The sequence below is a fragment of the Nipponia nippon genome, unplaced genomic scaffold, assembly GCF_047370975.1.
Source record: "Nipponia nippon isolate SJK-2023a ecotype South Korea unplaced genomic scaffold, ASM4737097v1 scaffold_7, whole genome shotgun sequence".
Taxonomy (NCBI): domain Eukaryota; kingdom Metazoa; phylum Chordata; class Aves; order Pelecaniformes; family Threskiornithidae; genus Nipponia; species Nipponia nippon.
The window spans coordinates 29476592-29495202 of record NW_028262391.1 but is presented as its reverse complement, the minus strand read 5'-3'; the positions used below and the strand labels follow the sequence as shown (position 1 = coordinate 29495202).

Below are 18611 nucleotides of genomic sequence, written 5' to 3'. Positions count from 1 at the left end.
GACTATGGCTACAGTTAGAAAACTTGCCCCAAGAAAACCTGCATCGTCTGTATGCAATATCAGGTGTAACCCCTTGTCCCATAAGTAGAAGGCATAGAAAAAAGGAACCTCACTAGAGGATCACAGAGTAACTCAAGTGGGAAGGGACCTCCGGGGGTCTCCAGTCCAACCTCCTGCTCAAAGAAAGGGGTCAACCAGGTTGCTCAGGGCCAACAGACAGGCACGGAGAACCTCCAAGGATGGTGACCTCCCTGGGCAACCTGTCCCACTGCTTGACAGCCCTCAAGGGGAAGAAGTTTCTCTCATACCCACTCCAAACCTCTCTTGTTTCAACGTATTCCCATTGCTCCTCATCCTGCACTACCGTGAAAAGCCTGGCTCCATCTTCCTGATGCCTGGTACGAATGCGGCCATCTCTTCTCCAGGCTCAACAACTCCCGTTCCCCCAGCCTGACCCCACAGGGCGAGTCTCCAGCCCCCTCACCATCTTGGGGTCTCTCTTCCGAGCTTGCTACCATTCACGGATGTCTTGCTTGAACTGGGGGCCCAAAACCTAGATCTGCCCTAGCACCTCAAGGTGTCTGAGTCTCAAACCGAGGACCCGGTGCTGGGCTGAGGGGGGCAATCACCTCCCGGACCGCCACGGACTCCCACCCCCCCAGGAACTACAACTCCCGTGAGACCCCGCGCCCGCCTGCCCTTCCCGGCAGGCCGCGGGGCCGGAAGCGGAAGCGCGGTGCACAGCGACGTGTGCGGGCGGGCAGCCATGGCGGGGATGCTGGAGCCGCACCTGGAGGCGCTGCGGCGGGAGCTGCGGGCGCCCGACCCCGCCGTGCTCTCCGTCCTCTTGGCGCTGCTGGCCGTCGCCATCACGCTCCGTGAGTTTCGGCCTGCGGGGGACCCCCCCCCACCGCCCTCCGGCTCCCCGGTGGCGCCCTGCGGGCCTGCCGGGGAGCACCGGCCCCCGGGCCGCGCTCGCTGAGGGGGCGGCGGTGTCGGCAGCGGCGGGCTTAGGTGCTCCCTCCTCTCTCCCGCAGTGGTCTGGAGGCTGGTGCAGGGCAGGAGGAGCAGCCGGAAGGCGGTGCTGCTGCTGGGCCTCTGCGACGCGGGGAAGACGCTGCTTTTCGCGCGGGTGAGCGGGGGGCCGGGGCCGGGGCGGGGGGCGGCTCGTAGCGGCCTTGACAGGAGCCCCCGGCCGGGGAGCTGCCCGGCTCCAGCCGCCCTGCCAGCCGTCTGGCGTCCTCTCGTACGGCGGTGAAGGTGCCCCAAATGATTTGCAGGCACACTCTCTTACTCCTTGTTTTAGTAATGTGGAGATTCAGTATATAAATAGGTGTTTTTTTTTTTTCCTTGATGAGTGTTTTTTAAATTCTTTGGCAAAAATCGTTTCATGCATCTAAATTGAAATCAGATATCTGAAGTCTGTTACCTCTTACAGATCATTTCAGTTTCTGAGAAGATGAAACACGATGCCAGTGTTCCTCCAGTCTCCTTTTTCTGAAAATTACTTTTTTTTCCACAGCTGTTGACTGGCAAATACCGCGATACCCAGACTTCGATAACCGACAGCTCTGCAGTTTACAGAGTCAGCAATGACAAGGTGAATGGGCCAGTTTTTGACTGTAACTTGTGTGTGTTGCTACAGCCAGCTGGTGCCTTTGTTTTTCTGCTCCCTGTGCTAAACCCGGCTTGATGCTTTTTATGCTGCTCAGTCTTGAAATCAGATCCCAGTTTGGTCCAAGTGTAGGATAGGATTTTTCCAGGCAACGCATACTGAGAAAGTAGGAAAATACTGGAAAGTATTAGGGACTCCTCATCTGTACAGGTTCTTTTTTCTTTGCTTGTCAAATTGTGAAACCTTTTTGACTGAAAACCACATCTGTGTATCGTGTTTTGAAAGGCAGGTGGCGTGTGGTATTTTTTTTCTATGGAAGAGGAAAAGGAGCTGCTTTTACAAATGGAGTAAAACACACAGCACTGTGGGGACAGCAGTGTGCTTCGGAGCAGGAGGGATATTTGTGAGGGAACGTTGTTCTGTCATGTTTGGTTATTTGCTGGGCAGTAATTTCTGTGTCTCCCAAGAAAATCTGACTTTAAAAGCTTTAACAGGCTTAAAAAGAGTCTCCAGCTGAATTTCATACAGTCTCAAAGACGGTTTTGGTTACTTTCAGGTCCTGGGCTTTCACAGACCTAGTTATTTTCAGTTTATGGTGATCTCTTTCATTTCAAAAGAGTTTCTTTCTCTTGCTGGGTGCACATGTGGCAGTGAAGGCAGCAAGCTGGCAGCATGTTACGTGCTGGTGAATTGTAAAAGTAGAGGATGTTTTTGTGGCTTCTCTATGGCAATCTTCAGTAACAGTGGTGATAGTGAGAGGTTAAAAACATAAAGGGAAGTGCAGGGCTTTTTTTTTTATATTTGTGTCTCTAAGATTGAGCAGACAGGAGGTATTTGGAGGGGGAGAGGTGCTAGAATGTTGCAATGTGGACTTGCTTTTTTTTTTTTTTTTAAATTGTAGACAGGGTTTCCGTTAAAATCCAAGAGCAGTGAGTAGCCAGGGTCTTGTGTAGTGTTCTCTTCCCTCTTGAGAACAACAAGTGTTATCTTGAGAACAGTGACGTGGCCCTACTTGACCACATCCCGATCAGGAGCATGTGAGAGGCATTCATTCTCTTTAATGTCACTGCTTTCTCTGGCTGGCAACCTGTGGAAAGGGAAATGTTTGTAGCTTTCAATTTAAAAAGTCTGTTGCAAGGGCATTTTTGTGTTATTCACAGCAAAGTTATGTGTATTTAGGTAGACTTGCAGTTGGATAGATCCTGTGTGTGAATATCTTGATTCAGAGACTGTGGAATTAGTATTCTGTATCAAGGACTTGCAGGACAGGAGGTTGTGGTTTTGCAGTGCAGAGATCTACTTGCTGTCAGGAACGGTGTAAACCTGCTGGTGTACCAAGAGGTGACTGATGAAGCTTTGTCTCTTGCACTGTGTGTGTGGTAGTTGTAGGGGGGGTACTGCAGATGAGAAATGCATTGAACATTCTCTTTTCTCTGCGGTTGTGCTTTGTCCTCTCAGCTCTGGTGGGTGGTTTGCTGGTGTTGGCACCCTCCTAACTGAGTCCTGGCCATGAATGTCGTTCTTCAGTGTTTCTTTTGCCTGTCAGAATTGTTTGAGTGGGTGGAGAGACTGCACCTCAGGGAGAGTTATGTGCTTCTGCCAGGTATGGGGATTCACTTGCCCACTGCTGGCCCAACACCAAGCTAACTGGAATCCACTATCAGACTGGTCCGTGATCACAGGTACCCCTAGATTAGGTGTTGCTAATACCTTCTTGCTTCTGTTCCCAGAGCGCTAACGTGACCTTAATCGACCTTCCAGGCCATGAGAGTTTGCGGCTTCAGTTCTTGGAGAGGTTCAAGGCAGCAGCCAGGTAACTTGGAGGAGATTGGCAGGGGAGGAGGGGGCAGGTGATGTTTTGAACGGGGATGAACCAAATGATGGTGCTGAGGATGCTGTGAGCTGGGCTGGATTCACTCTGTGTGGTGGTGCCCTGAGAGTGAGACCTGTGCCGTGGGGTAGCGGGGGTTAGTTATTGTTCTGCTTTCTTGGTTACCTGTGTTTGTAGTGCATCAGGAGGCAAAGCAACTGCAATGGGGAGGGTTTAGGGGATGTGGTATATCCATGGGGCAGAGAGGGAAAGATTTCCTGCTGGGGCTGAACGTGGGGTGTAGTTCAGCCAGCACATGCTAGCCTGCTCTTGGGTTGGGTAAGATCAGTTGTGGAAACGAATGTGTTAGCCCAAGCTGGAATATTTGCAGGGGAAGATGGTTGCAGAGCTTCAGGCCCAGCACATGTTCTTTCTTCTTTCCTCCAGAGCCATCGTGTTTGTGGTGGACAGTGTGGCCTTCCAGCGGGAGGTGAAGGATGTGGCGGAGTTCCTGTACCAGGTCCTCATCGATAGCACTGTGCTCAAAAACGCACCCGCGCTGCTGATCGCTTGCAATAAGCAAGGTATCGTGTGCTGCCTTGCGGGCTGGACATTGGATTCAGTCCTTGAGTGATAGGGGTTCATGCCATGGATGCTGAATTTCTTAGGAGTTGGGATGTCAGCAAAAGAAAGGCTGGAACTTAGTTTTAAGCTTGGACTACTCAGCAGGAACGCTTCTAGCAGCCATTGGAAGAATCCTTAGGTCAGGTATGTCTAATAGCTTTGCAGAGAAGCACCACTTGGGAGAGCTACAGCTTTTTAAACGGGTTTAAGTAAGGCAGGTGACTTTCTGCTTGTGCAGAACTGTCTTCCTGAATCTGCAGGCAGCAGAAAATAGGATCAACTTGAGCGTAATGAACTATCTGTACACACTTGGTAGTTGCAATGCTAAAATCAGACAGCCGTTTAGCTGCCAAGATTATATATTTTCTCTTGATTGGCTAGCAGGAACAGCCAGTTACTGGAAAGGATTAGATTTTCAGATCCCTACAACTTTTACAGTGAAGGTGTGGATCTCTGTATAGCAACTTACTGCCCAGCAAGAAGAAATTAATTCCCTACATTATATCTGACTTTTGGGTTGCTCCCATTCATGCCTGCAAACCCAAAGCTCCAGCATCCTTTATCCTAGTGCAGACATGTCTGTCTTTGGCGCCGGTAACTCTTATGATATGAGCAGGCCTTACTGTACCTTTAGGAGGAGGAACCAGGTTCTGAATTCTGATATAAAACCAAAGACCTGATTTCCTTTTCTTTTCTCTCTTTAGATGTCACAATGGCAAAATCAGCAAAACTTATTCAACAGCAGCTGGAGAAAGAGCTGTAAGTATGAAAGTGGATCTTAAACCCTCTGAGCTTCTCTCTTCTCCTTTCTGTCTCTCACGTCAGTCCTCAATGAGCTCCCTTGAGCCACATCTAAGTTCATTGTAGAAAAAGAGCAGTCTGTTTTGCCTGTCCAGGTGTAACTAGGATGAGAGAAGATTGCTCCTTGCTAAAGCACGCAAAAAAGCAGTAGGCACAGACAGTGTATTGATTCCTAGAAGCTGTGGGTTGGAGAAACAACATTCCAATCCTTTCCTAAAAGCTGCCATCCCTAGGCTAAGCGATACCTCCCGTGGCCCAGGGAGGTATCTGGGTCCTCTCTCAGGTACAGGCAGGGTTGGCTTCCAAATGTCAGACTTTGTGAGTGGTGTGAAGATCTCAGCAGCTTTGCTGAGTTGTACTGGCACAGGGTTTTTTGCAGGGCTGCTCTGACACAAAAGGGCTTGACATGCAAAGCACGAGAGCTGGTGAGAGAGCGTCTGGTTTTCTTGGTCTGCTAACAGGCATTGCAGGAGCCTGTTTAGGACCCGGTGTTGGCTCTGTATCTGCCCTAGGAAGGACATTAACCTGGGAAGACAAATGATGTATGATCTGTTGCTAATTTTAAGTTGTAAGAGGAAGTGGAAGGAGGAGAAAGTGGCTTGTAGACTGTGCTACATCGTAAGCTGCCAGCTGAATGAGCTGCATTGTCAACTGCTGGCAAGTCTTATCTGGGGAGGGGGTAGAAGATGATTTTTTTTAAGCTATATTTAATCTCTGTGCATGAAGGTTCTGCCTGTGAGTCCCATAATTGTAGTTAAGTCAAGTCTGCTCTGGGAGAGACCTGTGCAGCTCTTGTGCCGTGGTGGACTTCTCCACCAGCATCTAATAGAGACTTTGCTTCCTCACACACACTCAACTGGATATTTTGCCTTCCTGTTGCCTGTGGGTCCTGTTTCTTGGATTGCAGTTAGCGGCAAGGCAGTCTTGGGGGTGGGAGGAGGAGCCTAGTTCTTTGGTCTCCGAACAAATGCATGTTCGTGGGATATGGCCATCTTGTTGCCAAGTGGTAGACTTGGCAGCGTTAGGTTTACGATTGGACTCGTTGATCTTAAGGGTCTTTTCCAACCTAAATGATTCTGTGATTCTATAATCTCTTTGGCCAGTAGATGGCAGTAGGTCTATTGCTGTTATTCCTGGTGCCTCTTCTAGGCTGAATACCTGACCTTCCTGTTTTTAAGGGAGGAGTTAGTTGCCAGATATTCAAGCTCTCCAGGAAAATAAGTATTCCTTGGTTCTGATGCTGGGCATGTGGCAGTTAGCTGTGTGTAGAGGTTGGATTTCTAGGTAGGTTATTTGTGCCCTGTTAGGCAGTGTTATTCCTACAGGCTGGCAGATTGCTGCCATCGTCTCCCTGGGCTGCCATACTTGGATGTCCTTGTGTGGAGAACCCAAGGAAGTGTCTGCTTTGTTATTCCTGAACTCGCATCTCTGGGCAGTGTTGTCCTTTCCCTGTTCCCCATTAATTTAGCTCCGTTCTGTGAATAAGGAGTAGCTGGGGTTGGCTGAGAGCAGGCACTGCCAGGCTGCACTGTCTCTGGAAGAGATGCAGCAGTCCAGCCACGAGGCTCTACTAGGCAGTCAAAGACCCAGGGAGAGATTGCTGTTTGCACCTGTGCCTGGTGCAGCCCCTTGATTTCCCTAGCCTCGCTTTTTGGGACCTCAGAGGCAGTCAAATCGCAGTGCGTCTGCGTCTGTTGGGCTGTTCCATCTCCCTGTGCTGCCTCTGCCTTGGACACCTGGTGAGTGTGGACAAGGAGGTCCATCCTTCCTCTCCACACGTGGCAGGGAATTGAGACGCCACAGCAAGCTGAAGGGTAGGAGCAGTAGTGACATTGCAGCCTGGTCCTTAGGCAGGCATTGCTCATGGGAGCAGTGGGGAGACTCGCTCCCCCTGAGTTCCCAAAGGTATTTGGTACACTCAGGTGGCAGAGGGGTGAGCCCCTGCATGGTCCCTGATATCACAGGTGCCTCTCTCTTCCCAGTTCACTCATTAAACTAGTGCAGATCTTGAGGGCTGTGGACTAAACCATATGTAATGTCTGGCGACTGTCTGCTGTGTGGATATTGGGGAAATTCAGATGAGGACATCATCGCCTGACTCTTGCTGTTTTTTATTACAGAACAAAACCTGTTTAAGCACCCTCTCCTTGAGTGGCCTCCTGCCTGTCTTGCTCTCTTGAGCCTCTGTGCGTTCCAGCGGGTATTTAAGAGAAGTGGCCAAAGTGCCCGCCCCTGCCTGTGCAGAGCCATGGCACCTTCTATCCTTAGTATAGCTGGCATCCTGCTGGCAGAGCTGGGCCCAAAACATCTCAGCAGCCATGGTGTAGGTAACGTTCCCCTGGTTCACAGTTCTTGACTCTTTCCCTTCTCAATGTCTGCAGCAACACCTTGCGAGTGACCCGTTCTGCAGCCCCCACCAGTCTGGATGGCTCAGCCACTGGGGGCCCTGCCCAGCTGGGGAAGAAGGGCAAGGACTTCGACTTCTCCCAGCTGCCCATGAAGGTGGAATTCGTGGAGTGCAGTGCTCGGGGCAGCAAGGGAGAGGAAGGAGATGCTGACTTCGAGGGCCTTGAGAAATGGCTGGCCAAGATCGCTTGAACAGAAAAGGGCAGAGCTGGAGGGAGAGACCTGGGGAGGCTGGAGGGGGTGAAACACTTGGAGACTGAAAGGAAAAAGATGGTCTGAAGCACTCAAATCTCATCTCACTGTAGAAGAAACTTCAGCTGGAAACCAGCATTGCAGTGTCTTCCTCTGCTGCTCATGGGCTTGGGAGCAACATGACACTATTGCTGGTGTGATTTCCTCTGACTGTCTCTTCACACTGCAAGATTTTTTTTCCTCTCCCCTCTTCCTTTGTCTTCCTCTGGGATGCTGACTCTTTGGACTTCTGTGTTTACTTTAGGCTTTTCATTTGGTAAATTAGCATTTGGTAAACAAGCAGATTAGGAAGGAGTGAACTGCCAGGTGAGTTTTAGAGATTGGAGTCTGCGTGTTGTCTTCTGCCTTCATTTAGCATTGCAACCCTGTTACCTCTTGGAGTTACTGATCACCTCCTGATTCTGACTTCTTTCCCCAGCCTCTCACTGCTTGGGAGCACTGTGCACATCATCTATGCTGCCCCGGCAAAGTGCACAGACTTTCTCTGTTGGGCAATCATTGAGAATGAGTACAAAAAGCTGTTTACCTCTGTGTCTCCTACCTTCCTGTTCTTCCAAACCAGTGCAGTCCTGTTTCTGTGGGACTAGAGTGGTCTATTAAATGCCAAGACCAGTCTGGGTGATCTGCCTTTGTCACTCTGCACTGCCAGTGTTCTTTCCTGTGTCTTTGGGTGATTTCCACTGTTGGATGGTTGTTGGGAGCTTTTCCTTTAATGCCGGGCAATGTCCTGAAAGCTTGTTTCGCTCTGCTTCTCCTTCCCATACTTCAGGCTCTTCTCCCACAGATATATATGCACACTCTCCAAGTGGCAGAGTTATAGTAGGGTCTTAGCTTGAAACTATGAGGCAGGCACATTTTTAGATTAATGCCTACGTTATGTGTGAGATCTGGCATGACAGGTGTTTGCTGTGCAGTTCCCTGCCTGTCTCCTGTGTGATCTCAAATCTTGCAGGGAAGATGAGGGGAATGCCTCTTGCTGTAGCTATCGCAGTGGCTCAGCAGGCTGCTGGAGGCTTGGAGTGTTGGAGGGCTCTGATTCAGCATGCATCTGAACTCTTCAAAGGATACTGTTCTCCTCCTTCCCATGCTCTGGCCAGGAGCATTGGTTATCCAAAGGGAGATCTTCCAGCAGTGTGGGTGTTGGTCAGGTGGGAGACAAGATGCTGGTGCTGTGCTGGGCGTTCAGCTTCCCCTTCCTGAACAGCCTTAAAACACAGTTACCCTGCCCAGCAACTTCGTATAGCTTCGTGCTCTGATGAGGTGCCATGTCTGTGCAGCACCTATGTGAAGATGATTGCTCCCCAGGATGCTACATGGCAAATCGCGAGGTCCTACAGCATTGAAATTTTTCCTTTGTTTTTGTTGTTTCCCCTTTTGTTTTGCAGTAGGAGGGAGTGGCTGGCTCCTGGTAGACCTTTTCTGTGCTTTGCAGGCTCCTCTCCTTCCTGGTTTGATGCTTCCTTCATCACTCAACTGATCTGTTGTGTTCTTTTCCTTTCTGTCTGGGGCACCCTCTGCCTCCGTGTAGCATTGCCAAGTGTTAGTAGCATTGGGAAGAGCAAGAATGGTCTTCTGCAAAAACCTGGCTTGTGATGGAGCTGGGCCTTGCATTTCTAGTCTTGTGAACCCAGTGGCTCTTCTACTATCCATGCAGGAGATGGGGAGGGTTATATTTAGGAAGTACGTTATATTATTATATTTCCTGCAGCCAGAGCATTGTTGGAACATGTTTGTCATGCTTTGAACTTCCTTAGCTGGAGCTCCTTCCCATGCCGCCTGCTTTGAATCCATATCGCTATTTCTTTGGGTGGTTATTCTGCTTGCAAAGACCTGTCTGCTTGAAGAGGGAAGGCCAGGCACCAGCCTCTGCTGGGATAAGGTAGCATAAGGCCATAGTTGGCTTTAAGTTATTCTTGTTAAAAGTATTTCTTAAATAAAAATTTTTTGCTTAAATGTTTGTTCTGAAGTCTTGGTTTAGTCTGTCTGTATTGGCCTCTTCTCAGTTGTGTCAAATCTGCAGGGACTGGGGCTTTGCTTCTGCACAACATGATGGTGGAGATCAACCTTCCTGCTTGGTGGCCAGGTCTGTGTTGTCAAAAACCAATGCCTCCTCCACACGCAGGGCTTTTGGGGTTTTTTTTGGGTGTGTATTTACTCCTTAGTCTCAATGTTAGAGGCTTGATAATCATGCAGCAAAAAACCCCAAACCACCAACCACCACCACCAAACAACTATTAAACTGAACAAGAAAGGCACTTTGCTCAAATGCACAGGAAAACTCAAGTCAGCTGCAGTGCACTGTGCACGGCTGTTGTGGTTTATGTCACAGAGCACTTGCCCTGCTCTGTGGTGGAGGTGGCTGCAGCACCCTGCAGCTTCACAGCCAGACGGAGAAACCTCAGCTTTCCCTGTCTGAGCATGGCTGTGGGGCGTGGGGGCAGCCCTATGGCAGTGTGGCTGAGCCGGGGCTGCACCCAGTGCCGCACATGCCAGAGAACGGAGCATGCATTGGGCTGTTGCAGAGCTGCATGTGTTTTTTGGGCTGCACTCCATGATTTGCCTGTTAAATATTTGGGGCTGTTTTTCCCCAGTGGCTGAGGGAAAAGGGCAGAACTGGAAACTCTGAATGTTGGTTGTTTTTGTTTTTTTTTTCCCCAGTCAGCTTTGTGCTTTGCTTTTTGCTCTTAGGTATAAACCTTGCTTCCAGCCTGTGGCTTTGTGCTGGCTGGGCAAGCTGCTCCTCAGGCTGCAGCTTGGCAGCCAGTGTGTTTAGATGGCTTTGGCAAGACAGCAGGATGTGATAAACTCAGCCCCTTCTGCTACAGAGTCAGTCACCCCGCTGCATTTACACATCTGCAGGGACTGAGGCTTTCACTGTACTTTAAAGCTCTTTTGATCAGTTTTTTGCTGTGGGTTGGTGCTTTGCCTGCAAATCATTCCTTTGGAAAGGAAGGGTGCTTTTGGAGGAGGTCGACAACCACAGTGAGATCCAGGATAGTAGAAACCACATGAAAGTGGAGGAGAGAGTGCTGAAAGGCAAAGAAAAGCAAAAATAGCATGAGGCCTGAACACTGGCATCCCAGTAGTGGTGGTTTCCAAGGCTCCCAAAATGTGTTATTGCAACTGTGACCTTTCCTGTGCACAAAGCCATTGGCCAGCCCCAGCCACCTTGACACCTTTGGAGCCAGGAGCTTTTGTGTTGGCCCCATTTGGGCCACCTCAGATGCTTTCATTGGCCAGCACCTCCTGGGGCTTCTCCAGCTTCATGTTACCCCTGATGGAATGAAGGTGGAGAAAGTGGAGTTAAGGAAAGTCATGCAGGTGTTAAGGGAAAACCTGCGAGGTGGAGGGGGAATAGGAATAGCACAGACAGATCTCATTTTCATAAAGACTTGCTGATCCAGAGCAAATCCAGAGCAGCTCCCCTCCTGTCCTCTTCCCTCCTTTCCCTTTACTCCCTCCATGCGCATGGATGCAGCAGGGCTGTTGGCCACGATCACAGTGAAAAGAAGAGCCATGCCTTGCCGTCACAGTGCTGGAGTGAGTACAGCGGAGGCTGAATACATTTACCCAAGAAAGCTGCTCCACTCCCCTGCTGTCCTTCCCCATCCTTTTAGTCTGCGATGCTGCCCAGGAGGGCATACAGCTGCCATGTAGAGGAGGAGGAAGAAGGTATGGTAGCCCTGACTGGCCCACACTCCTTGCCTATGGGCCCACAAGCCCACCTCAGCTCAGCCGTGGCCCTTCAGTCCCTTCCTGAGCTACGTTGTAGCTGTAGCTGTCTCCAGCTCAGCCACGGCCATGTCTATGCTTGGCCATGGACCCTGCTGACCCTGAGCCACCGACTGACTATCCAGCACCCTTTGCTATCACAGCCCTGGATGATCCCAACCAGCAGCGTCTGCCATGGTCCTCTACAGCTGGCAAAAATGCTTCAGCAGCCGCCCTTCCTACAGGAGTCATGGAAGAGATGTCACCTTTTCAGATCTAGTGCATTCATGTCAAGCCCTTTGCTCTTGGCTTCACCTTTTAGCAGTGTCGGCTCGGTGAGATGAACGGTGTGCCCTTTGCATGGTGCCAGGCTCTTGATAAGCTCATGAAGCAATTCCTGTGATACCAGTCAAGCGGTGCTCCCATCGCAGCAGGCAGTCATCATCACCGGGTGCATCCCCAGATCCCACCAGTCGACACTTCTCTTCCCATTCTAACAGGCTGCCTTCATCCTGCCAGGAACGGAAAGGTCCTGGGTAGCGCTGCAGGGTAGGTGAAGCTCTGCCAGAGCGGATCAGGGAGGCCCTGAAGCTGCTGTGCTCCCTTCAGATATGCCACAGACAGAGATACCTCCTGCACAACCTTGCCTACAGCCCTTACCTGCAGTCTGCTGCGAGCGGCCTGCAGTCCTCTGCCTGCATGCCCGTGCCCAAAGCCTGCTGTACCCTACCTGCAGGCACTGCCATCAGCCCTGTGCGTGTAGCACTCTGCCTGCAGCACCCTGCTTACAGCCCCATGCCCACAGCCCCCTGCACCCTGACTAAAGCTCCATGCCCAAGCCCTTGCCCGCAGCTGCATGCCTGCAAACCACCACTCCCTGCCTGAAGCTCCCTGGATGCAGAGCCTTGCCCACAGCCCCATGCCTGCAGCCCCCTGTGCCCTGTCTGCAGCCCTCTGCCTGCAGCCCCTGCCTGCACCTCCCTGCACCTGGCATGCAGACACTTCCACCCTGCTTGCAGGCCTCTGCCTGCAGCCCCATGAACCCTGCCTGAAACCCCCTGCCCACATCCCTATGCCTGCAGAGCCCTGCACCCTGCCTGCAACTCTGTGTGTGCAACTCCATGCCCAAAGCTTACAGCTCCCTGCCTGCAACCCCCTGCCCACAGCCCCATGCCTGTATCCCCCACACTGTGCCTACAGCTCCCTGTACCGTGCCTGCAGCCCTCCTCCTGCAGCCCCATGCCCAAAGCCCAATGCCCACAGCCACATACCTGCAGCCCCCCCGCCTGCATCCTGCTGAAAGCTCCACGCCCAAGCCCTGTGCCCACAGCCCCATAACTGCAGCCCCTGCGCCCTGCCTGCAGAACCCTGCCCGCAGAACCCTGCCCACAGCCCCTTGCCTATAGACACCTGCCATCAGCCCCCACACCTGTAGCACCCTGCTTGCAGCTCCATGAACCCTCCCTGCAGGCCCCTGCCTGCAGCCCCTTCCCACTGCCCCATGAGCCCTGCCTGTATTCCCGGACATGCCACTCCATGCCTGAAGCTTACAGCCCCCTCTTGCAGAGCCCTGCACCCTGCCTGCAACCCCCTGCCCAGTGCCTGCAGCCCCAAGCACCCTGACTACAGCCCTCTTCCTGTAGCGCCATGCCCAAAGCCCCCGGCCTGCAGCCCCCTGCACCCTGCCTGCAACCCTCTGCCTGCAGCCCCATGCGCGGAACCCCCTGCACTAAGACAGCAACACCAGGCCAACAGGCCCCTGCCTGTTAGCATGCTGCCTGCACTGCCTGCAGCACCATGCTCACAGCCTCATGCCCACAGCCCCCTACCTGCAGACCCCTGCACGCTGCCTGCTTTCCTGTGCCTCCATCCCTGTGCCTGTAGCACCCTTCCTGCTGTCCCATGAACCCTGCCTGAAACCCCATGTCTGCAGCTCCATGCCCAAAGACCCCCACACCCTGCCTGCAGACTCCTGCTGCTTTGCCTCCCTGCCCACAGCCCCCTGCCTACAGCCCTATGCACCCTGCCTGCTGTGTGCTGAATTGTGCAGGCAGCTTTTGGCATGGGGCTGTGGGCAGCAGGCTGTAGGCAGGGTGCAGAGGGCTGCAGGCATGGGGCTGTGGGCAGTGAGCTTTGGGCATGGGGCTGCAGGAAGAGAGCTGTGGGCAGGGTGCAGGATGATGCAGGCAGGGTGCAGAAGGCTGTGGGCAGGCGGCTGCAGGTTTCATGGGACTGCAGGCAGGACTGCTCCCCTTCAGCTGCCTGGCCTGCAAGCTGGCACAGCCTGCCCATTCTGCGCAGCCCCTCATCACAGGGGGAGCACATGCCCTGTCTGCCACCATTTCTTCACCTTTGCCAGCAAAGGATACACTCAGCATCTGCCAGGATGTGACCTGCAGGCATCCCCACCGCCTTGCTGGTGGGGACAGCTCTCAAGGGGAGACCAGCAAAGCACCACACTTGGAAAAGTGACCTTTATTTAAAAAAAAAAAAAAAAGCAACAACCCCCCCCAAATGTTCTGCAATAAACCCCGAGTGATAACTTTTCATAACACGTGTGCAGTGTCCATGCTGATCTCTGCAAGGGGTGTGGGCGGGGGGGGACATGGCGCAGCCCCACAGGGTTGGCAGAGGTATCCCCTGCTCCTGTCCCAGCTGGGAGGGCATTACCCATCTGGAAACGTCACACTGGAGGGGGGGACCGTCACCCACAGCAGGCACTTCTCTGGCTATATGGGATGGGGCTGCACTCCAGCCCCCATCTGCCTCCTGCTCCAGGTTGGGGGGTGATGCCCCCTCCCCAAAGTGATGAGAAAGGCACAGCTGGACAGCCTGGGAGAAGCCGGTCCCAGGATGGGGCTGGCATGGAGAGTCCCTCACCAGGAGCACGGCGGTGCCATGGGCTGCAGGAGGAGCTCAGAGCTGCTAAGGTGAAGTCGCCCCCTTACAGGGAAAAACCCAAAAAAGACAAAGTACTGGCAGTGGGTAACAGGGGGTGTGAAGTCAGTCCTTGGGTGGGCTACATCAGCCCTGCTGCCTTCTCCTGCACGTTGTACTCCTTGCTCCTCTTCACCTTCCAGCCGATGAGGGCGAGGAGGATGGTGCCCACCACCTTGTAGCCCACCTGCAACCCCAGGTATCTGTTGGGACAAGAGCAGGGAGATGCTATGTCTGGAGGTGGCACCTCCAGCTGGCACCAGGCTGAGCTGGGGACCATCCTCGTGGTCATCCCCACTGGGGGGGACAGGGGACACACACGGCAGGGGTACCTGTTGCGGAGGAAGTCGTTGTTGTAGTAGGCACAGAACTGGCGTTGGGTGCACTGCTTCTGCCAGTAGATGCAGGAGGAGTCGATGAGGGCACCGAACATGGCTGGAGCCGGCAGCCAGGCTTTGGAGAAGAGAGGATGGAGTCAGGCTGCCCTCCTTGCCCTGCCTGCATGCTTTGTCTGCTGTCCCCAAGGAGGTTCAACACCTCCTGGGGCTCAAGCAAGCCTCTCAGCACCCTGCTGCCTTCCCCCAGCCTTATTAGGAGATGGACACTCACCCAGCAGCCTCATTAGTAAGAACTGAACTCCAATGGCAAATGACTTCTCGTCCTGGTTCACCACCCTGCAGGGGAGAAGCCACGGGAGGTCAGAGCAGCTGTGTATTTGGCCAAACATCTTGGCCTGGTTGCATGTTTGAGAGGCCCCATTGATCCCAGCATGGGCAACCCATCACATCATGCTTCCCCCAGTGCCTTGCGACCCTCCCCCCGCCCCCCCCCCGCCCATTACTCACCGTAAAACCATCATGTAGAGGGGGTTGTGGGACAGGCAGGCTACCAGGGCAGCAAAGGAGATGAGGAACATGGCAGGAAGAAGCATGTGGGAGCAGCTGAGAGGACAGGAGCCTGTCTTGGCGGAGGACAGCCCGTTCACAGCAGGGATCAGGGAACAATTCTTGTAAATCTGTTGGAAACATTTGGAAAAAACAAATGTAAAACTCTCAAAGCCAAGAGCAGGGATTTTTAGGAACAGACCAGACCACATCACTTTGCAGAAGACTGACGAGAGCGTCAGCTCCAATTTTAAGGTACGGCCATGGCATCCTGCAATAGGATATGCTGCCGTCCCCATTTCTCCACCAGACTCCCAGGGTGTTACAGCAATTCTCCATTGCACCTTCTCAGGACTTCAGCTCCTCTGGTAGACCTCCCTGCTCCCCGTGTCAAAAAGGCTCTACCACGTTATTGCATTTGTCAAGTTCCTACAGCATTGCTGCAGCCTCCACTGTCACCAGCAAGCAAGGTGCACTCTGCTTTGCAAACCAGTCGTTTTACTCACCACTTGTTTGGGAGTGGAAGAATTAGCAGTGCTGTTCGTGCAGCCAGCAAAGCAGGGGGAGATGTACTCCACGTTGTTTTCTCCGCACACCGGGTGAAAGATGTGCTCAGAGCACTGGCACCCACTCGGCATCTTAACCTGCTGCTGGGAACTCAATGTACTGCCAAAAAGGAGTAGAAAAAAAAAATTTAAAATTAAGAAATAGGACAGGAGGAAGAAAAATCCCTCTTACTAGTTAACCAGTTTTCCCATTCGTATTTGCTCTGGGACACTGCCAGCAGCAGGCTGGCCGCCTGCCAGACTCTGATCCCCTACAGGTACCTCTGCAAGTGTACAGTGAACTTTGCAGTAATTATGTTATGTCTGCAAACAAGTACTCACACACTGACTTTCCCCCCCTGCCCGCCCCCGTAGCTGAAAACTAATCAGCCAAATGCCTGGAGAAACATATCTGGGCTCCATCCAGAACTGCACAAACAGATGTGCGAACAGCCCAAGCTGGAAACACCATTCAGACAGAAACTGGAAGCAGACTCATTTCCAGACAAATCTGACAACACCATGAAAGTCAAGACTACAAATCGAATTGTCTGTCTTGCCTTACTACCTAAGGGAGTCCATCTGCTGGAGCAGCACAGTCTGTCTCCTGCAGGAAGCCGGCACCAGGGACCTGGCCTTGGGCATGGTGGGATGGGGCAGAGCTCATGTTCACCCATCCATGTGACCCACAGCTACCTGGGGATCCAGGCAAAAGGCTGTTATGCACTGCTGCAGTTGCAAGGGAGGAGGCTTCCAAAGTAATATAAGGCAACAGCCTCCTTTTCCATGCAAGTCCCTCCAGCAGCTCCCAGTTGCATCAGCAAAGCCTGTTGGGACTGGTGCGTCGCAGAGGAGCCGAGACAGGCAATCAACCTGACACTAGCAGCAAGAGGTGAATGGTGGGAGGCCAAGGTGTCCTCCAAAATTTAGCACTTGCAGCACCTGAGCTGGACCTGAGGGGTCTCACATTTGAAGCCTTGCTCTCACACAGAAAGCTTACGATGCCAGTGCTTTAGTGGACTTCCACAGGCTCCTGAATTAGCAGAGCATGCCGTGCAGATCTCAGAGCAAAATACAAACACATCGCCCACACATGAGTTTGGAGAATGCTGGTGCTTTCCTTCATGGTTTTTAAGTGGGAGAAGTGCATGGACTGCCCTGTCCCTCACCCCTCACATTTGTACAAAAGCCCCTTGCTGGCAGTGCATTGGGAAATGAGCACAACACACTTGACAGCAAGCCTGGGTTGGAGTCTAAATGCCATTTTTCTCTTAAAACAACATGATAAGAGCCAAAAGTTTCCACCCAGGTGAGAAGAAAGGTGATGTCCAGCTGGAACAAAGGGAGTGCATGAGGTGCCCATGTGTGGGGTTGATGTGGACATGGGCACTAGTACTACTGATCTCCTCCTATAAAGCCCTGCTTGTTTTGTACAGAAAATCAGGAATAAATGCCCTCCCAAGCTTTCTGTGCTGTATAGCTCTTAGATCTCCTCCAGGCAGTGGGATCAAGGAGCAAGCAGTAGCGTGGTGATGTCTACTGCCTCTTCCCCTCCACTGGCATGTATCCCGCCCCATGGATAATCAGGTCAAGAGCTGGAGGAATAAGGAGCTGGAAACAACCCAAGCGCCTGTGTTACCTGGGGGGGTAGATCCCATCGATGTGCCCTGTGGAGCAGCCCATGAAGAAAATGGGCAGGCAGATGAGGATGGAGAAAACGAGCACCACCACAGCAAACCGGGGGATGGCTCGGAGGGAAAAGGCAAAGCGTTTCATGATGATTCCTCCTAAGAGCATCCCGAGCGCTGCTGCTGGCAGGTTCACAGCTCCTGCAGAGGAACGAAGGTGTTTGTTAGCTGGGGTCCTGCCTGTCAAGCACCTCTCTGCTGGCATGGGGTGGAGGTAGTGGCTTTGTGGACCTCATGGTGGTTGGGAGAACCCACAGACCCCACTGTTACCCAAGAAGACAAAAACCCAAGGCAGTCAGCACCTATGAGAAACCTCAGCCTCAGCTGTCTGGCTTAGAGATGCAAGATCAAGCTTGCTGCGTAGCTTCTTGCTCTTGCCAGCTACTTTAAGCATCCAAGTGATCCAGACCTGCTTCATCCATGTGGTGGGGCTGCACGTTTTCAACGAGAGCGGTTGCTGGCCCGCAAGAGTGAGGAAAAAAATGTAGTCGGTCTCTGAGAGGCTGCAAGACAGCCTGGCCTTCTACAGCCATCTCAGGTCAGGAACGTCATCAACCATCTTGAGGTGATCCCTAGGTCTCATCTGAAAATGAGTTTCCAATGACTTCCTCCCATGGGATGAAAAAGCCTGGGGCATATGGGCAGCTGGCTGCCTGCTGATGGATACTTTTCACCCCATGGCTGCTGCTGCCTGGCTGTGCTCACCTATGAGAAAGTTGGCATATGAGGGGGAGGCACTGTACTGCTTCTCCAGGAACTTGTTGAGGAAGGTGGAGAGTCCCGCAATGACTGAGGAGAAACTGCACTGAGCCAGCACCAGGAGGATGAAGAGGGGGTTGAGGAGCAGCCTGAGGAAGATCTTTGGGAATCCTACAGGGAAACAGCAGGAAAAATGTGTTTTGGCCATGTGATCCTCACATCAGCAATTCGTACTGTGAAAAATCCCACCCTTAGACTGTTCCCAGTGAGTTAATACAAGGGATGTCTAAGGCCATGGGAAAATGGAAGGGGAGACACCCTAATTTGGCCCGGCAGCTGTCAGGACCATGGCCAAAGTACCCCAAGAAGGGAGGTGGAGGGCCAGCTCTGCCCACCACCCTCCCTCCCACGCTTTCCAAACTCACGAGCCTCCGGAGCACTTAGCAGCCACAGTTCATTTGTTTTTCCAGAGCAGGGGCCATACCCTCGGGCAGTGCAAATGAACAAAGCCCCAGGGGTTTTGGCAGAGCCCTGTCAGCTGTGCACGGGAAGGGTCTGGCTCCTGCAGCTGATGAACACAGTGTATTTTTCTGGTGGGACATCATGTCCCCCTGCCCAGCCAGGACAGCCTTTCAGCAG

At 52.6% G+C, this 18611-nt stretch overlaps 2 protein-coding genes across 2 annotated transcripts in view; one reads left to right on the top strand and one right to left on the bottom strand.

Annotated features, from left to right (window-relative positions):
* Window positions 1-726: 726 nt before the first annotated feature.
* Window positions 727-9461, top strand: SRPRB (SRP receptor subunit beta). The gene is made up of 7 exons (XM_087739810.1): window positions 727-878; window positions 1038-1132; window positions 1523-1600; window positions 3346-3428; window positions 3873-4009; window positions 4754-4808; window positions 7232-9461. Exons 1-7 carry the CDS (start codon window positions 767-769, stop codon window positions 7446-7448), a joined length of 777 nt encoding a protein of 258 aa, XP_087595936.1. The 5' UTR covers window positions 727-766; the 3' UTR covers window positions 7449-9461.
* A 4629-nt stretch (window positions 9462-14090) lies between these two features.
* Window positions 14091-18611, bottom strand: part of SLCO2A1 (solute carrier organic anion transporter family member 2A1) — a 29602-nt gene continuing 25081 nt past the window's right edge. The window contains exons 8-14 of the mRNA XM_087739798.1: window positions 17979-18143; window positions 17225-17414; window positions 15547-15706; window positions 15002-15171; window positions 14766-14830; window positions 14489-14609; window positions 14091-14359 (exon numbers count right to left, since the gene is read on the bottom strand). Coding sequence (XP_087595924.1) covers window positions 14239-14359; window positions 14489-14609; window positions 14766-14830; window positions 15002-15171; window positions 15547-15706; window positions 17225-17414; window positions 17979-18143 — 992 coding nt within the window. The 3' untranslated portion in view covers window positions 14091-14238. The remainder of the gene's footprint in view (window positions 14360-14488; window positions 14610-14765; window positions 14831-15001; window positions 15172-15546; window positions 15707-17224; window positions 17415-17978; window positions 18144-18611) is intronic.